General features: G+C 38.0%; 1 protein-coding gene and 1 pseudogene across 11 annotated transcripts in view; one reads left to right on the top strand and one right to left on the bottom strand.

Moving 5' to 3' along the window:
• Positions 1-13601, top strand: part of RPS6KC1 (ribosomal protein S6 kinase C1) — a 204042-nt gene that overhangs the window by 56750 nt on the left and 133691 nt on the right. For 10 of the 11 annotated variants that reach the window (XM_086342354.1, XM_086342363.1, XM_086342355.1 and 7 more), the window contains one exon: positions 5688-5781. In XM_086342354.1, the coding sequence (XP_086198480.1) occupies positions 5688-5781 (94 nt within the window). Of the gene's footprint in view, positions 1-5687; positions 5782-11043; positions 11101-13601 lie in introns of those variants that run through there. The other variant, XM_086342360.1, reaches the window with a different exon arrangement.
• Positions 212-528, bottom strand: LOC147356165 (CDGSH iron-sulfur domain-containing protein 1 pseudogene; annotated as a pseudogene).

A 13601-nucleotide genomic window follows, 5' to 3' on the forward strand; every position in this document is an offset into this window, starting at 1 on the left:
GGTTTTTCCTTTTTCCTTTTTTTTGGTTTCAACAATTGTGCACCACAGTGGTTCAGCATACAAGGTGGATGTGGTGAATACGAGAGTTGTAGTTTGCAATATACCACATCTAGAACTCAGAGGAGCTGAATTAGACAGAAGCGGTAGTTGTTCTAGTTAAAGAGTCAGGAAACACCCGGACAAGTTGGTCTACAGCATCAGAAGCATCCATTTAAGTGTCTTTTTTCTTAATGATCAGAGGCCCCATATTGTCTCCAGTTTCTTCATTGTGTTTTGTGTCAGATCCATCACAGAATGGGAACTATTTGGGACCTTCAGCAGCGTCGTCAGTACACAGCTTTATCTGCCAAATCTTCCATGTCAAAAGCATGTACTACCTTGATGTTGTCTTTCTGGATGAGAGGGTTTACCCTAGATTTGTTGTGATGATCTTTAAAATCTTTTGTAAGCTAGATAACCAGTTGCAGCTGTCCCAGCAGCAGTGGTCAGTACTGAAGTCCATTCAACTTGTGTGCTGGACGTCATACTCACGGCACTGTCCCTTGCCAGGGTGTGCCTTTACCCACAGTAAAGTTTAGCCTAGAATAGTCTGGCAGGCTACAGTTCATGGGATTGCAAGAGGAGGACACGACATAGCACTATCTTTCTCTCTTTCTTTTTTACTGGACATAGAGAATTCTCGATTGACATGTTTCTTTTTTAAAAAATTCATTTACTTTATTTTTGACTGTGCTGGGTCTTCGTTGCTTTGCGTGGGCTTCCCTAGTTGCCGTGAGCAGGGGCCTCTTCTCACCGTGGTTTGTGGGCTTCTCACAGCCGTGGCTTCTCTTGTTGCGGACCACAGGCTGGGTGTGCACAGGTTCGGTAGTTGCGGTACGTGGGCTCAGTGGTTGCGCTCGAGGGCTCTAGAGCGCTGGCTCAGTGGTTGTGGCATACAGGCTTCGTTGCTCCGCGGCACGTGCAGTCTTCCTGGATCAGGGATCAGACCCATGTGCCCTGGGTTTGTGAGATGTTTATGTGAGATTTAAGGTTCTCATCCACTGTGCCACCAGGGAGGTCCCACGGTGTTTCTTTTAGCACTTTGAACTTATCATTCCTCTGCCTTTTGTCCTTTATTGTTTTTTTATGTGAAGTCAGCTGTTAATTATACTATGGCTCCACTGTATACGTCTTTTTCTATTACTTCTTCCAGAATTTAGCCTTTGTCTTTCAATTGTGTGACTAGGTGTTGATCTCTTTCTGTTTATTTTATTTTGGGTTTATCTTCTTATATAGTAGATTAATTTTTTAAAATCAAATTTGGGAAGTTTTTTGCCCTCATCTTCTCAAATATTTTTTAGCCCTTTTCCCGCTCTCCTCTCTGGTACTATTAGTTGGTATGTTTGATATTGTCTGGCAGCTCTCCCTGATTCTCTTTATTATTGTTCCTTTTTTCCCTATGATTTTCATATTGGATAGTTTATATTGATCTTCAAGCTCATTGATTATTTGTCTTTCAGAGATCTATTGTTGAACTTCTCTAAGTAAATTTAAAATTTTGTTATTAAACTTTTCAACTCCAGGATTTTCATCTGGTACTTTTTTAAAAAATTGAGACCAAGTCACATAATGTAAAATTTACCATTTAAGGCGTACAGTTCAGTGTTTTTCTTTTTTAGTATATTCACATGGTTAGGCAACCGTTATTACTACCTAATTGAGAACATTTTTATCACCCATAAAGAAACCTTAGAGGCTTCCCAGGTGACTCAGTGGTAAAGGATCTGCCTGCCTATGCAGGAGATGCGGATTTGATCCCTGCGTCAGGAAGATCCCCTGGAAGAGGAAATGGCAACCCACTCCAGTATTCTTGCCTGGAACATCCCGTGGATAGAGGAGCCTGATGGGCTACAGCCCATGGGAAACAAAGAGTGGGACAGGACTGAGCGACTGAATACACAAAGAAACTTTATATCCATTAGCGTTCACCCTTCCTACACCATTTGCCCCAACCTGTAGAAAACACTAATCTGCTTTCTGTCTTGATGAATTTGCCTATTCTGGACATGAATGGAATCATCTAATATATCGTCTTTTGCATCTGACTTGTTTCACATAGCTTAATGCTTTCAAGGTTCATCTGTATTGTAGCATATAACAGTACTTAAATCCATTTTATGGTTGAATAATATTCTGTGAAGTGGATATGGATATATCACATTTTGTGTATTTACTCTTCATCACACTTGTCTGTTTCTTTGTATGTCTTGTAATTTTGTTGTTGAAAACCGAAAAGTTTGGGTAATATAGCGAATCTGTGTTGATTTGTTTCCCCTGAGGGTTCTTGCTGTAGTTTTATCAGTGTGTTTACTAACATGTCTGTACTAAATCTGTGGAGTCTGTTTGATGTACAGTGTGTGACTGCTAATATTTCTGCTCAACATAATATCTTTATTGTATTTTTAAACCTAGTTTGGTATTGGCTAGCCCTGTGTAAGCATAGCTTGGGTCAGCCAGTGATTGTTCTTTGCTTGTACACTTTGTTTCATTCTATTTCTCCCTTAATGTGATGGTTCTTTGTGTGTTTTGAAAGTTCAGGCATGTTTTAAGTTTGCTCTGGCTTTTGTTTTCCTCTGGGATCTCTTGGATTTCCTCTGTGCATGTGCACCCTCTCATGGTTTGCCAGGGATTTGCAGATAGCTTGATCCCTCTCTGGTTTTTCATTCATGGATAGGTGGAGAGCTTATTAAGAACCCTTAATAGCTCTGCCATTTTCTGGATCTTCCTGCTAAATGTCTGGTCTTTTGCTGACTGCAACTTTGTGCTGCTACTGAGTCTATGTTCTTGCCATGTTTGGCACTGAGATCACTACTGTTGTTGATGACACTGGAGTGGACCTCTTTCTCTGCTTGAATCTGAATCATGCCAGCCTCATCTGCAAGTGAATCTGCTAGTTTTTAAGGTTTGTCTTCCCTTGTATGATTACCATGGCAACCCAGATGGGATGGAAGATGGAAACAACCCCAGGCAAGAATGCCACAGACTCCCACAGTTCTTACCTTTGGTTCTGTAGCTTTTCATGAGTAGCCACTTACTCATTTGCTCTGTGTTTTTTGTCAGTTTCCAGAGCTCTGGAATGGTTTCTTTGACATTTTTCTCTAGCTTTGTCATTGCCTTCTGAGGGGAGAGCATTTGCTAACTTCCCACCATATTTGGATATTCTAGCACATCTGATGGCACCCCACTCCAGTACTCTTGCCTGGAAAATCCCATGGGCAGAGGAGCCTGGTAGGCTGCAGTTCGTGGGGTTGTAAAGAGTTGGACACGACTGAGTGACTTCCCTTTCACTTTTCACTTTCATGTATTGGAGAAGGAAATGGCAACCCACTCCAGTGTTACTTGCCTGGAGAATCCCAGGGACGGGGGAGCCTGGTGGGCTGCCGTCTATGGGGTTGCACAGAGTCGGACACGACTGAAGTGACTTAGCAGCAGCAGCAGCAGCACATCTGAACTCCCCTTCCCCTGCCTCCAAATAGACTCTTCATTAATCAAAACCTTTGAGATGCTGTATAATAAGAGATTCTTTTTACTACATATTCAGAAACACTAAAAGGTTAATATTTTTGAAGTGAAGATTTAAAATAGAATTGTGGCATATTTTCCTACTACTTAAGTTCCTCTAGAACAGTTTTTATTATTATTATTTCATTAAAGATATATTCTTTATTATCTATATTTTTTACTAAATTGTTTATTAAATTAGGTAAGTAAAATTTCCCTAGGATTATGGGCTAAAACATTTTTTGTATTCTTTAGTATTTTTATTTTTTTATAAGCAGATTTTATATCAGCTAGTAATAATAACAAATAATCATTTCCTGAGTACTTACATTGTCTTAAACACTTTATATGCGTGAAATCTTTTAGTCCTGAGAAATCCTTGAGTTAGTTATATTCGTGTTATTTCCGTTTTATAGGTGGGTAACTTAAAGTCACATACCTGGCAGTGGAAGAGGTAGTTAACAGTTGAAAGGCACCTTCTGTTACGTGAGATTGTAGGTCAAATCAACTTTGTCTATTAAAATGCTCAAAATACTTTTAGATTTTCTTAGGATTTGGTGTGGATGTTGTTTAGTGTAGAATGGATACTCTACTTTTTGGAGAAACAGTCAGTTGTAATCTGTGATTTGAATATTTGAGTACATACAATAAAGTGATAAAAATTCAAACATTTTCAGTGTTTCAGTTCACTTAAAACTCAAGGAAGTAAAATTTGATAATTTGAGAGGGACCATTTCACATTTCTCTTCCTTTAACTGGCAGGGAGACTTGATGAGGTAAAGATATTTTTGAGAGTTGGGGGAAGGATACTTGTTGAGTTCTGAGTGCCGAACCAGAGAGGAAATAGGGGGTTTGTATTTCTCTTCGGCTTTGCTACTCTGGTAATAGTGTTGTGGGTATAGAATGGTTGGTGGACGGTTAAAGAGCAGAAGAGCTGTTATTTTCATTGTTGGTTGGTTAGTCGCTAAGTTGTGTCTGACCGACTCTTTTGCGACCCCATGGACCATAGTCCTCCAGGCTCTTCTGTCCATGGTGTTTCCCAGGCAAGAATACTGATGAGGGTTGCCATTTCCTTCTGGAGGGGATCTTCGCCATCCAGAGATCAAACCCGGATCTGCTGCATTGCAGGCAGATTCTTACCACTGAGCCACCAGGGAAGCCCATTAATTTAGTTCTTTAAGGGTTATAAGCCTTTAGAGCATTCAGTCCATAAAGCCACAGCACAAAATCACACTACACCACTTGCCTGACAGAGCAGTCTCTAGTTATATACAAAGTAAGAGAATCTTTTTAGGCATGAATTTGGAAACTTAAATATTTAATTACAATGATGGTCACACGGATAAATCAGTTTTATGTTTATTAAAAATGTTTCCGTAGGGATTTCCCCTATGGTCCAGTGGCTAAGACCCTGAGCAGGGTGCCTGGGTTCGATCCCTGGTCAGGGAACTAGATCCCACGTGTTGCATCTAAGACCTGATACAGCCAAATAAATATTAAAGAAAAGGTTCCTTAATAAACAAATTTATTTCATTTTGTGTGCATTGTATTCAAATGATTCTCAAATATAGTTTTTGGATCACTTGAGGTACTGTGTAGTATGTGGTAGTTTTTAATTTGGTAAAATTAAGTGACTCCCTAATGGAGTCCATCATTTATCACTAATTAGAAAGACTAGGGACTCTAAAGAAACTGAATAACATCCCCCACTTTAGCTGGTGGGCTTTTTCTTTTTCTGCATTTTAAAAAGATGAGCACTTTTGATGTATTTCAAATAACATGCTTTTGTAAAAAGCCACACATTATTAGAAACAGTATAAAATTCCTGTTGAATTAAAAAAGTTTTAGAACAGTATAGGTTTACAGAAGAATTATGCAGAAAGTATAGAGTTTTCCCATATATTCACCTTTCTCCCTCACAGTTTTCCTTGTTGTTAGCATCTTGCCTTGGTGTGGTACATTTTTTACTTTTGATAAACCAATATGGCTATTCCTGTTGATTTTTTAAAAAGCATTCGTAATCTAGTTTAATAGATGGACATTTTTGTAATTCTTATAAAATAGTTGCGATAACTATCATTCATTCATTACTGATATTTTAAAATAGTCATATTGACCATGAAACACAGTTATTCTAATCTTTTTAGGGTGGGATAATCAATGATGGCTCTGAATTGATCGGTCCCGTTGAAGCTTATCCGGATTCCCTCACTGATAGCTTTCCTGAGTGCAGCACAGAAGGTAAGAGATTTTTATTTTTTTCATTTCAGTGGTTTTGATTGCTGCAGACTGTAAATCATATCTACATTGCCCAAATCAGATGGATGTAGGAGTTTGAGAGTATTGCACTAATTCTAAGGTACTTTTTTCTTCACATTTTCACATCATTGCTATTGAGTACATAGTATTGGGTTGATGATACATTAATTGACAGCTTTTTTCTTTCTTAGTGATACATAAAATAATGATTTGTCCTACAATTAACGGCTTCTTAGGTTTGTTGAAATGTGGTATAGTAAGTGCTCAGAATTGGTATTGTTTAGTATAAGAGTGCCTTTCTGAAGTTTATTTAGCAGGATCTGACTTTCAGACAATTAATTTCAAAAGGGGCTTTGAAAGTTTAGTCATGTACCAGAAAGAATAAATCTAAGGCAGTTTTAGTATTTTTGATATTGTTTATAATAACATGAGTCTTAACCAAAGCATTTTTTGTACTATTAATTACTTTAATTCAATAATGCTTAATCTCTTGTTTTTGTTCCTCTATTAAGCCATTCTTGAATTTTTAATGAAGATTTAAAAAATTTCCTTAGCTAGTTTTCTTCCAGAAAACATTTTAGATTTAAAAGAGAGATATATTTGGGGACAGGGCTGGGGAGAGTCTTTAAAAATAGGTAAATTAGATTTGCTTGAAGTCGCTTAGGTTTGGTTTGTATAAAAGAAAAATCATACACCAGAGAATATTTCTTGATCTGTTTCATGAGTAAGAATCTATGGTAGAGGAGAATGGTTTATGACTGACATGAGAGGTGGTTGTGATCTCACTGTAGTGCTGGTTTGGTTGGAATGTGTACTGATGTCACACGTTGACATGCTAATATAGGTCTGTTGCAATAGGTTCTCATCATGTTTTTGTAGGAGCAACGAGTTCCCATCCATTTTGTGGGTTGATGCACTTAAAATTTATTTTTCTTTTGGTGAAGAAAATCCACACTGAGAAGTAATTAAAATTTCTTATTTTTCTTGGTAGCTCCCATTGACTTAAAAGCACAGTTCATTAACTTCCATCCAGTGTTCTGTGTAATGTATGGGGGATCTTAGGCTGGGGTCTCCTTTGGGTCCTCGGTATCTTCAACTCCATCCTGAGTCAGCTAAGATCATAGAAAAACAATATTGATAGTCATTTTACTTTACAGTCCATCAGATGTTTTTGGGGAAAAATACATCTATTCTCCATGACTTGTTTTGATCTGAGATTCTTGCTAGGCTTTGGAAAAATCTAACCACTTCTTGGGATCCCAAGGTGACTATTTTTAGAAAAAGTTTCCTTGGAGGATGACTCTTTTGGGATAACCTGATCTGGCTGTTGCCTCAGAGATACCCTTGTACTTTTGAGAAAGAGGGAAATGACATTTTCTGCTTGTAAAATTGGCAGATTTGGTGATGTCCAAGAGAGGACAAGCAGGAAGTCGACTTAGAAAGATTTGTGGGAGAGTGTTCAGTGAGGAGTACAGTTCCTGAAAATTACGGAATCTTTTTTTTTCTCTCTTTGATTTTTGGGTCAGAAATTGAAGGGTATGTGACTTGAGGATGACTCTATTTTATATCCTTGATAAGTCTTTATTACCTAGGTAGGTGTCAGCCATGGTGAGAGAAGGGTGTCTCAGGAGCCTATTTTAGTAGAAGGTAATCAAGGATAGGAGGGGTGCAGAGGTCTTTTGCCCTTTGCTTAAGTTTAGAAGAGAAGGGGGAAGAGTTGTTATTAGGATGACTTTTCTTGGGGTGGTGTTTTAAAATGTGGAAGGCTGTTCAGAATAAAAAGGTATTCATGTTAAAGGAGATATAACCTAAGGTGGGTTGTAGCCTTAAACTTATAGGGTGAGTTTATAATTTATTGTCCCAACTGAGACACTTCTGAGAATTAAAGAAGATGCTGTTGTACTTATTGTTCACTAAGACCAGGACTGCTCTCCGGATGACTGCTCTCTCTACCTACAGTATAGGTAGGGTGTATTTGTTTCAGAGTTTATCTTTAACATTTCAAAACGGTGAGTTTTCCTTGGAAGCAATTATCATTTTAGGAATATGCTTTTATGGGGGAAACTGGGGGCAACATTTCTGTTAAAAACACAGAAAAAGACTTAACGATACTTAAGAATAAGACTGAAATTTTATCCTTTCAGTGCATAATTTAGTTTTCTAACTACATTACCACCTCTGAAACACCCTGGGATCCATGAAGAATGAAAACCAGGGAACTGGAAAAGCTGTTAATGCTTATGTTTTTCACCCCCTCCCTTTAAAAACCTCTCTACCTGGCTCATTGATCCTGCCCAAAGACACCTTGTTGACAAGTACAGGTTTGAGTATCAGACATCGTACAAATTCGCTGGTATTTGAGAGGAAAAATGACTTTTAAATATCATGAGATTGCCTGGCATCCTGGGTAAGTGCAAGAGTTACTTTCACTCCAAAAGTCTGCCAGTCCCAGAGACAACCAGGAGAGAGGGCCTCTCGTAGGAAGGGGCAGGGCAGCTCGCAGCCCACCGAGCCCCGCAGGTGTGGAGGGCAGGGAAGGTTGTCAAGGGGCTGTGGAGGCGCATGCTGGCGAGGCGGGTTTAGAGCCGGAGCGCGAGGAGGTGATCCACTGCGTAACAGCTCCTCTGAGTGTAGTGTTTTAAATGGTGTTTTGAAGGTGGATTCATTTTTCATCCTTGTCATTTAGTTTGCCAGTGGAATGAGCCAGCGGGGCGAATCTTAATATGTATAGTCTGCTGTGCCAAGGCCCTTCAGTTAGAGTCAGAATGACACATGGCAAGTACATCACCTCTCAGAGAACAGATGCAGAGGCTAAGTGATCATTATTTTTATTAGTACCATAAAATGCAATCAACAAGTCTTTACCTTGAAAGAAAGTTTTCTAAGGAAAGCATAAAGAGTTGGATTAGAGGATTTTTAAAAACTTTCAGTGGTTTATATAGTATACTGTGATAGAGGAAACCCCTTTAAGGTTTTAGAAAGCCCAACAATTTGGTGATTAATTGCTTAATGTATTTTTATCTAATGAAATTAAAAATTATAAAATTTTTCCAGTAGGTTTTTGGATGAAACATTAACGTTGTTTTATATTTTTAAAACGAAGTGCTGGTTTGCTCTTCATCTCTCTTGTTCAGTGAAATTAAACTATATATTTTCTCAAAGATGAAAGAAGATTTAATTCATTGTTAACATCTTACTTCCTTTTTAAAATTCCATCTTTTTGTTGACTTAAACTTAGCCATAAAGTTCCTGTGGCATTTGTGGGGACCTGGCCAGAGTGGTGGATGGGAATTGAACTTCTTGGCATGTTTCTCTCATCTGTTGGCCTTTTGGAAGGATATAGGTTGCTTTACTGCATGCTGGCCTTAATATCGGAGCCTTTGATGTTTGTGTAAGCTCATCTGGTAAACTGTGTCATTTCCTCTTCGCAATACATTACTTGACTTCTTTTGCAGTTTTGGGAGGGACATTTTCCAGGTGTATGCAGCAAGTAAGAAAAAGTAATTAGGTGATCATAACCACAGATAGAAATTGAGAGATCAGCTTCTTATATGTAGCATATCTTAAGAGTAAATATTCTTAAATGTTTCCTAGTCAAATTTACTTTTTTTTTTCTTTTTCTTTTTGCCTGTAAATTGTGGAGTGAGAACTCTCTAAGTGCTCACTGTAGCAATTGTAGACACAAGAAAGGGTCTATTAAGTAAGCTGTCTTGAATTAGCTATTTTAAAGTAAATGAGATGTACATTTTGAGAATAGAATCTATTGCTGGTCCGTGTAAAGGACCTTTTCAAAATCACTTTCAGTTCAAAATTTGTGTATTTATTTGGTGTCAGGGTAATAATTCTTTTCATTATATAGAAAAGCACAAAGATGACAAAATTAAGATTTTAAATTTAAAGTAGAATTTATAGCAAATGTCCACCAGGTGGCACCACAAGAACGCTAAATCTTGTTACTGGGCTAATTCTGGGTGCTCCTGTACTACTTCAGAGTGTATTTATTCAGTTTGAAGTTCCTTTTTCTCCTGAGTGCTTTTATTCACTTTTATTCACTGTCCATTATTAGTTGAATTTTCTTTGTGGGGAAGTTTAAAATAAATAGAAAAAGAATAAGTTATTATTATTTAAGATAAGCAGAAATGAGAATGTGTCCTTGTGTGTATGTGTGCATATAAAACAGTTGACACAAAATTACAAAAATTGACCCTTAACAATTCTGTGACTATTGAGGATAACATTGTATATTAAGAGTTTAGGAGTCTGATGGGGCAAATAAAAATTTCACGATGTTGTGGGAATAGATATTTTAGAGTAGAAGGAACAGTGGGAATGATATAGATAAATACCTTACTTTATAATTAAAAATTGGAATTTCAGAAAAGTTAAGACAGATGCCTAAGGCAGTCAAAGCCCTCCAGATATTTAACAGCAATCCCAGACCTGTATTCTGAAATGAGGTTTAATTTGGTATAGAAAGCTCAGTATGAACTGCTTGTGTGCTGGTCACAGATTTGATTTGCAGAGTAGATTATGGAGCAGCATAAAAAGTTCATTAAGTAAAAATGGAAGCCAACTCATAGATCTTTGTTGTTCATGATAAGGTAACAGTACTAGGGTTGTAATTGTGATTGATGTGTTGTTTCCTGTGCTTATTCTTTTTTCTTAAACCAAATATGCAGTAAATATTCCGATGTTCTTTTTATAAAATTTCAAGGGTGAAGCAAGACATGTATCAGGAACATTATAAAAATGTGAAATGTCAGAGGAATGGCTCTTTTTAGTAACAGTAGCTATTATTGAGTGATGAGTTGGCAATCAAATAGAGGAATCTTAACTAACATCATCTTTTAGGTTTAGGTAGTCACTTAAAATCATATTTATAAAGGCTTGTTTCTTAATGGAGATTGATACTATGTCTTCTACCTCAGGGTGACCTTTGTTCTGCTAGCTAGATACCTTGCTTTGTGTGTGAAGCTTGAGTCATCGCTACTAGGAAAGGTAGAAATTCCCTTTCATTGACTATGGCAATATTTGAACCTCAGGGCTCAGTGAAAGCTATCAGCTAATAATAATGAGGCCATGTATTTTAGGCATAGTCGGCCATGAGAGACCACCTGTTGTTCTAAAGGAAACTGATCTCTTTTTGCAGAAGGTCTTCAAATACAGATTTCTGATAGCTTATAGTATAAAGATTTATTCTATGGCAACTCAACCTTTTCCCCTGGTGCCTGTCTTTCAGAGATGGTGTCCTAGACGGATTACACTACACTGCCCTACTCTGAGCAGTTCAAAGCACAGAAGGTGAGGGTAGGTAGGTGAACTGGGACGCTGTACAAACCCCTCATGTCTGTAGCTGCTTTTTAACCAGTCACCTGGGGTCCTCTAATAGCCCTGAGACTTGAATCTCTGTGATATGAACCTGGAGGCTGAACACTTTCACAGAACCTTTGACTCCCCCCCACCCCCATCCTTTCCAAAAAAGGCTTAGGTTTTTGACTTGATGGTGTTGGTAAAGGATGCACCTTTTACTCTTCTGATGGCCCAGAGGGCCCCTTTAAACATGGATTGACTTCAGGTTGGTTTGACTTTTGACAAATAGCCTCTGTATTGTCAGTTGTTGCCCTGCATTATCCACAATGTTCTTCTTACTCACTTTAACTGAGAACCTCTTTCTTGCTTGCAGCTCTTTTTATCTTACTTGTTAACTTTCTGGGTTTCAGGGAGCTAGTGTCCATTATGTGAAGCTTTATAAAAAACAGACTGAATGACAAGACCGGTGGTTTCAAGGAGTTGAGCAAGCACTGTATTAAGTAGATATATTAAAGATATAAGATGAATAAAATAGGTACTGAGTATTTGCATTCCTCTCTCTCTATCTTTGTACTCATTGTTGAGGTAGTGATGGGGAATGTTCTTCTTGAGCTGGTTGGGGAGTTCTTCAGTGAAAAGAAGGGGAGTTAGCAGTTGCTTCAGTATGGAAGAGAAACATCAGATAATACTAGGTTAGTTGCAGTGTATAGTTGAGGAAATGTGCTAGTGCTAGGCTTTCCAGGTACATTAGGGTACATCTTAAGAGGACAATGAAAGGAAGAACATAAGTAAGAAAGGAGTGTCAGGGGTTAGTCTGCTTTGTACAGATCTGTTTTTATAATCATCTCTGTCTTCTCTCAAGTTAGAAGTTTCTTGGCACTGGCTGCTGGATGATTCACATAGGTCTATGTTTTATAAATTATGTCTGTATAACATATCTTGATTTACAAACAAATCGCCAGTTTCAGCTCTTGCTGCATCTTCTTTGATATCCTTCACATACATAGCCTTAAGGACTTGTCACACACATTCAGCAAATATGATGAGTCACCTGTACTTCCAGCATACAGAGAAAAGTGCTGTTAATGTTTCGTGTACTTTTCTAACCTTTTTTCCTGTTTGTGTTTTTTAATTTTATTTTTTATGTATTTTTAATTGGAGGATAATTGCTTTATAGTGTTGTGTTGGTTTCTGCTGTAAAACAGTGTGAATCAGCTATAAGTATACATATATCCCCTCCCTCTTGAGCCTCCCTCCCACCCCTCTAGGTCATCATAAAGCACCGAGCTGAGTTCCCTGTGCTATACACCTGCTTCCCACGAGGCTGGCTATTTTACACATTGTGGTGTATATATATGTCAATGCTATTCTCTCAATTTGTCTCTTCTTCTCTTTACCCCACTGTGTCTACAAGTCCATTCTCTACATCTGTATCTCTATTCCTGCCCTGCAAATAGGTTCATCAGTATTATTTTTCTAGATTCCATATATATAGGCATTAATATATGACATTCGTTTTTCTCCTTCTCACTTACTTCACAATGTATGACAGGCTCTAGGTTCATACACCTCACTACAACTGACTCAAATTCGTTCCTTATTATGGGTGATTAATATTCCATTGTATATATGTGCCACAACTTGTTTATAGATTCATCTGTCAATGAACAGCTAGGTTTCTTCCACGTCCTAGCTACTGTAAATAGTGCTGCTATGAACATTGGTGTGTGTTTGTTTTTTTAAACTAGAATTATAGTGTATATACTGCTTTGCAGTTTGTTGTTTTTGATTAATAAAGCATGAATACTTTAGCATTAAATAGTCTCTTATAACAATTTTTGTGCTTCATCCAGCCTGGCATTTCGCATGATATACTCTGCATATAAGTTAAATAAGCAGGCTGACAATATACAACCTTGATGTACTCCTTTTCTTATTTGGACCCAGTCTGCGAAATGTCCATGCAAAATGCCAGGCTGGATGAGGCACAAGCTGGAATCAAGATTGCTGGGAGAAATATCAATAACCTCAGATACGCAGATGACACCACCCTTATGGCAGAAAGCAAAGAAGAACTAAAGAGCCTGTTGAATGAAAGTGAAAGAGAAGAGTGAAAAAGTTGGCTTAAAATTCAACATTCAGAAAACTAAGATCATGGCATCTGGTCCCATCACTTCAAGGTGAATAGATGGGGAGACGATGGAAACAGTGACAGACTTTATTTTGGGGGGCTCCAAAATCACTGCAGATGGTGACTGCAGCCATGAAATTAAAAGGCTCTTTATTCCTTGGAAGAAAAGCTATGAGCAACCTAGACAGCATATTAAAAAGCAGAGACATTTGTTTGTCAACAAAGGTCCATCTAGGCAAAGCTGTGATTTTTCCAGTAGTCATGTATGGATGTGAGAGTTGGACTGTAGAGAAAGCTGAGCGCTGAAGAATTGATGCTTTTGAATTGCGGTGTTGGAGAAGACTCTTGAGAGCCCCTTGGA

The sequence above is a fragment of the Bos grunniens genome, chromosome 16 (assembly GCF_055505025.1).
Source record: "Bos grunniens cultivar Pamir isolate PY7600 chromosome 16, Bosgru_T2T1.0, whole genome shotgun sequence".
Classification (NCBI taxonomy): domain Eukaryota; kingdom Metazoa; phylum Chordata; class Mammalia; order Artiodactyla; family Bovidae; genus Bos; species Bos grunniens.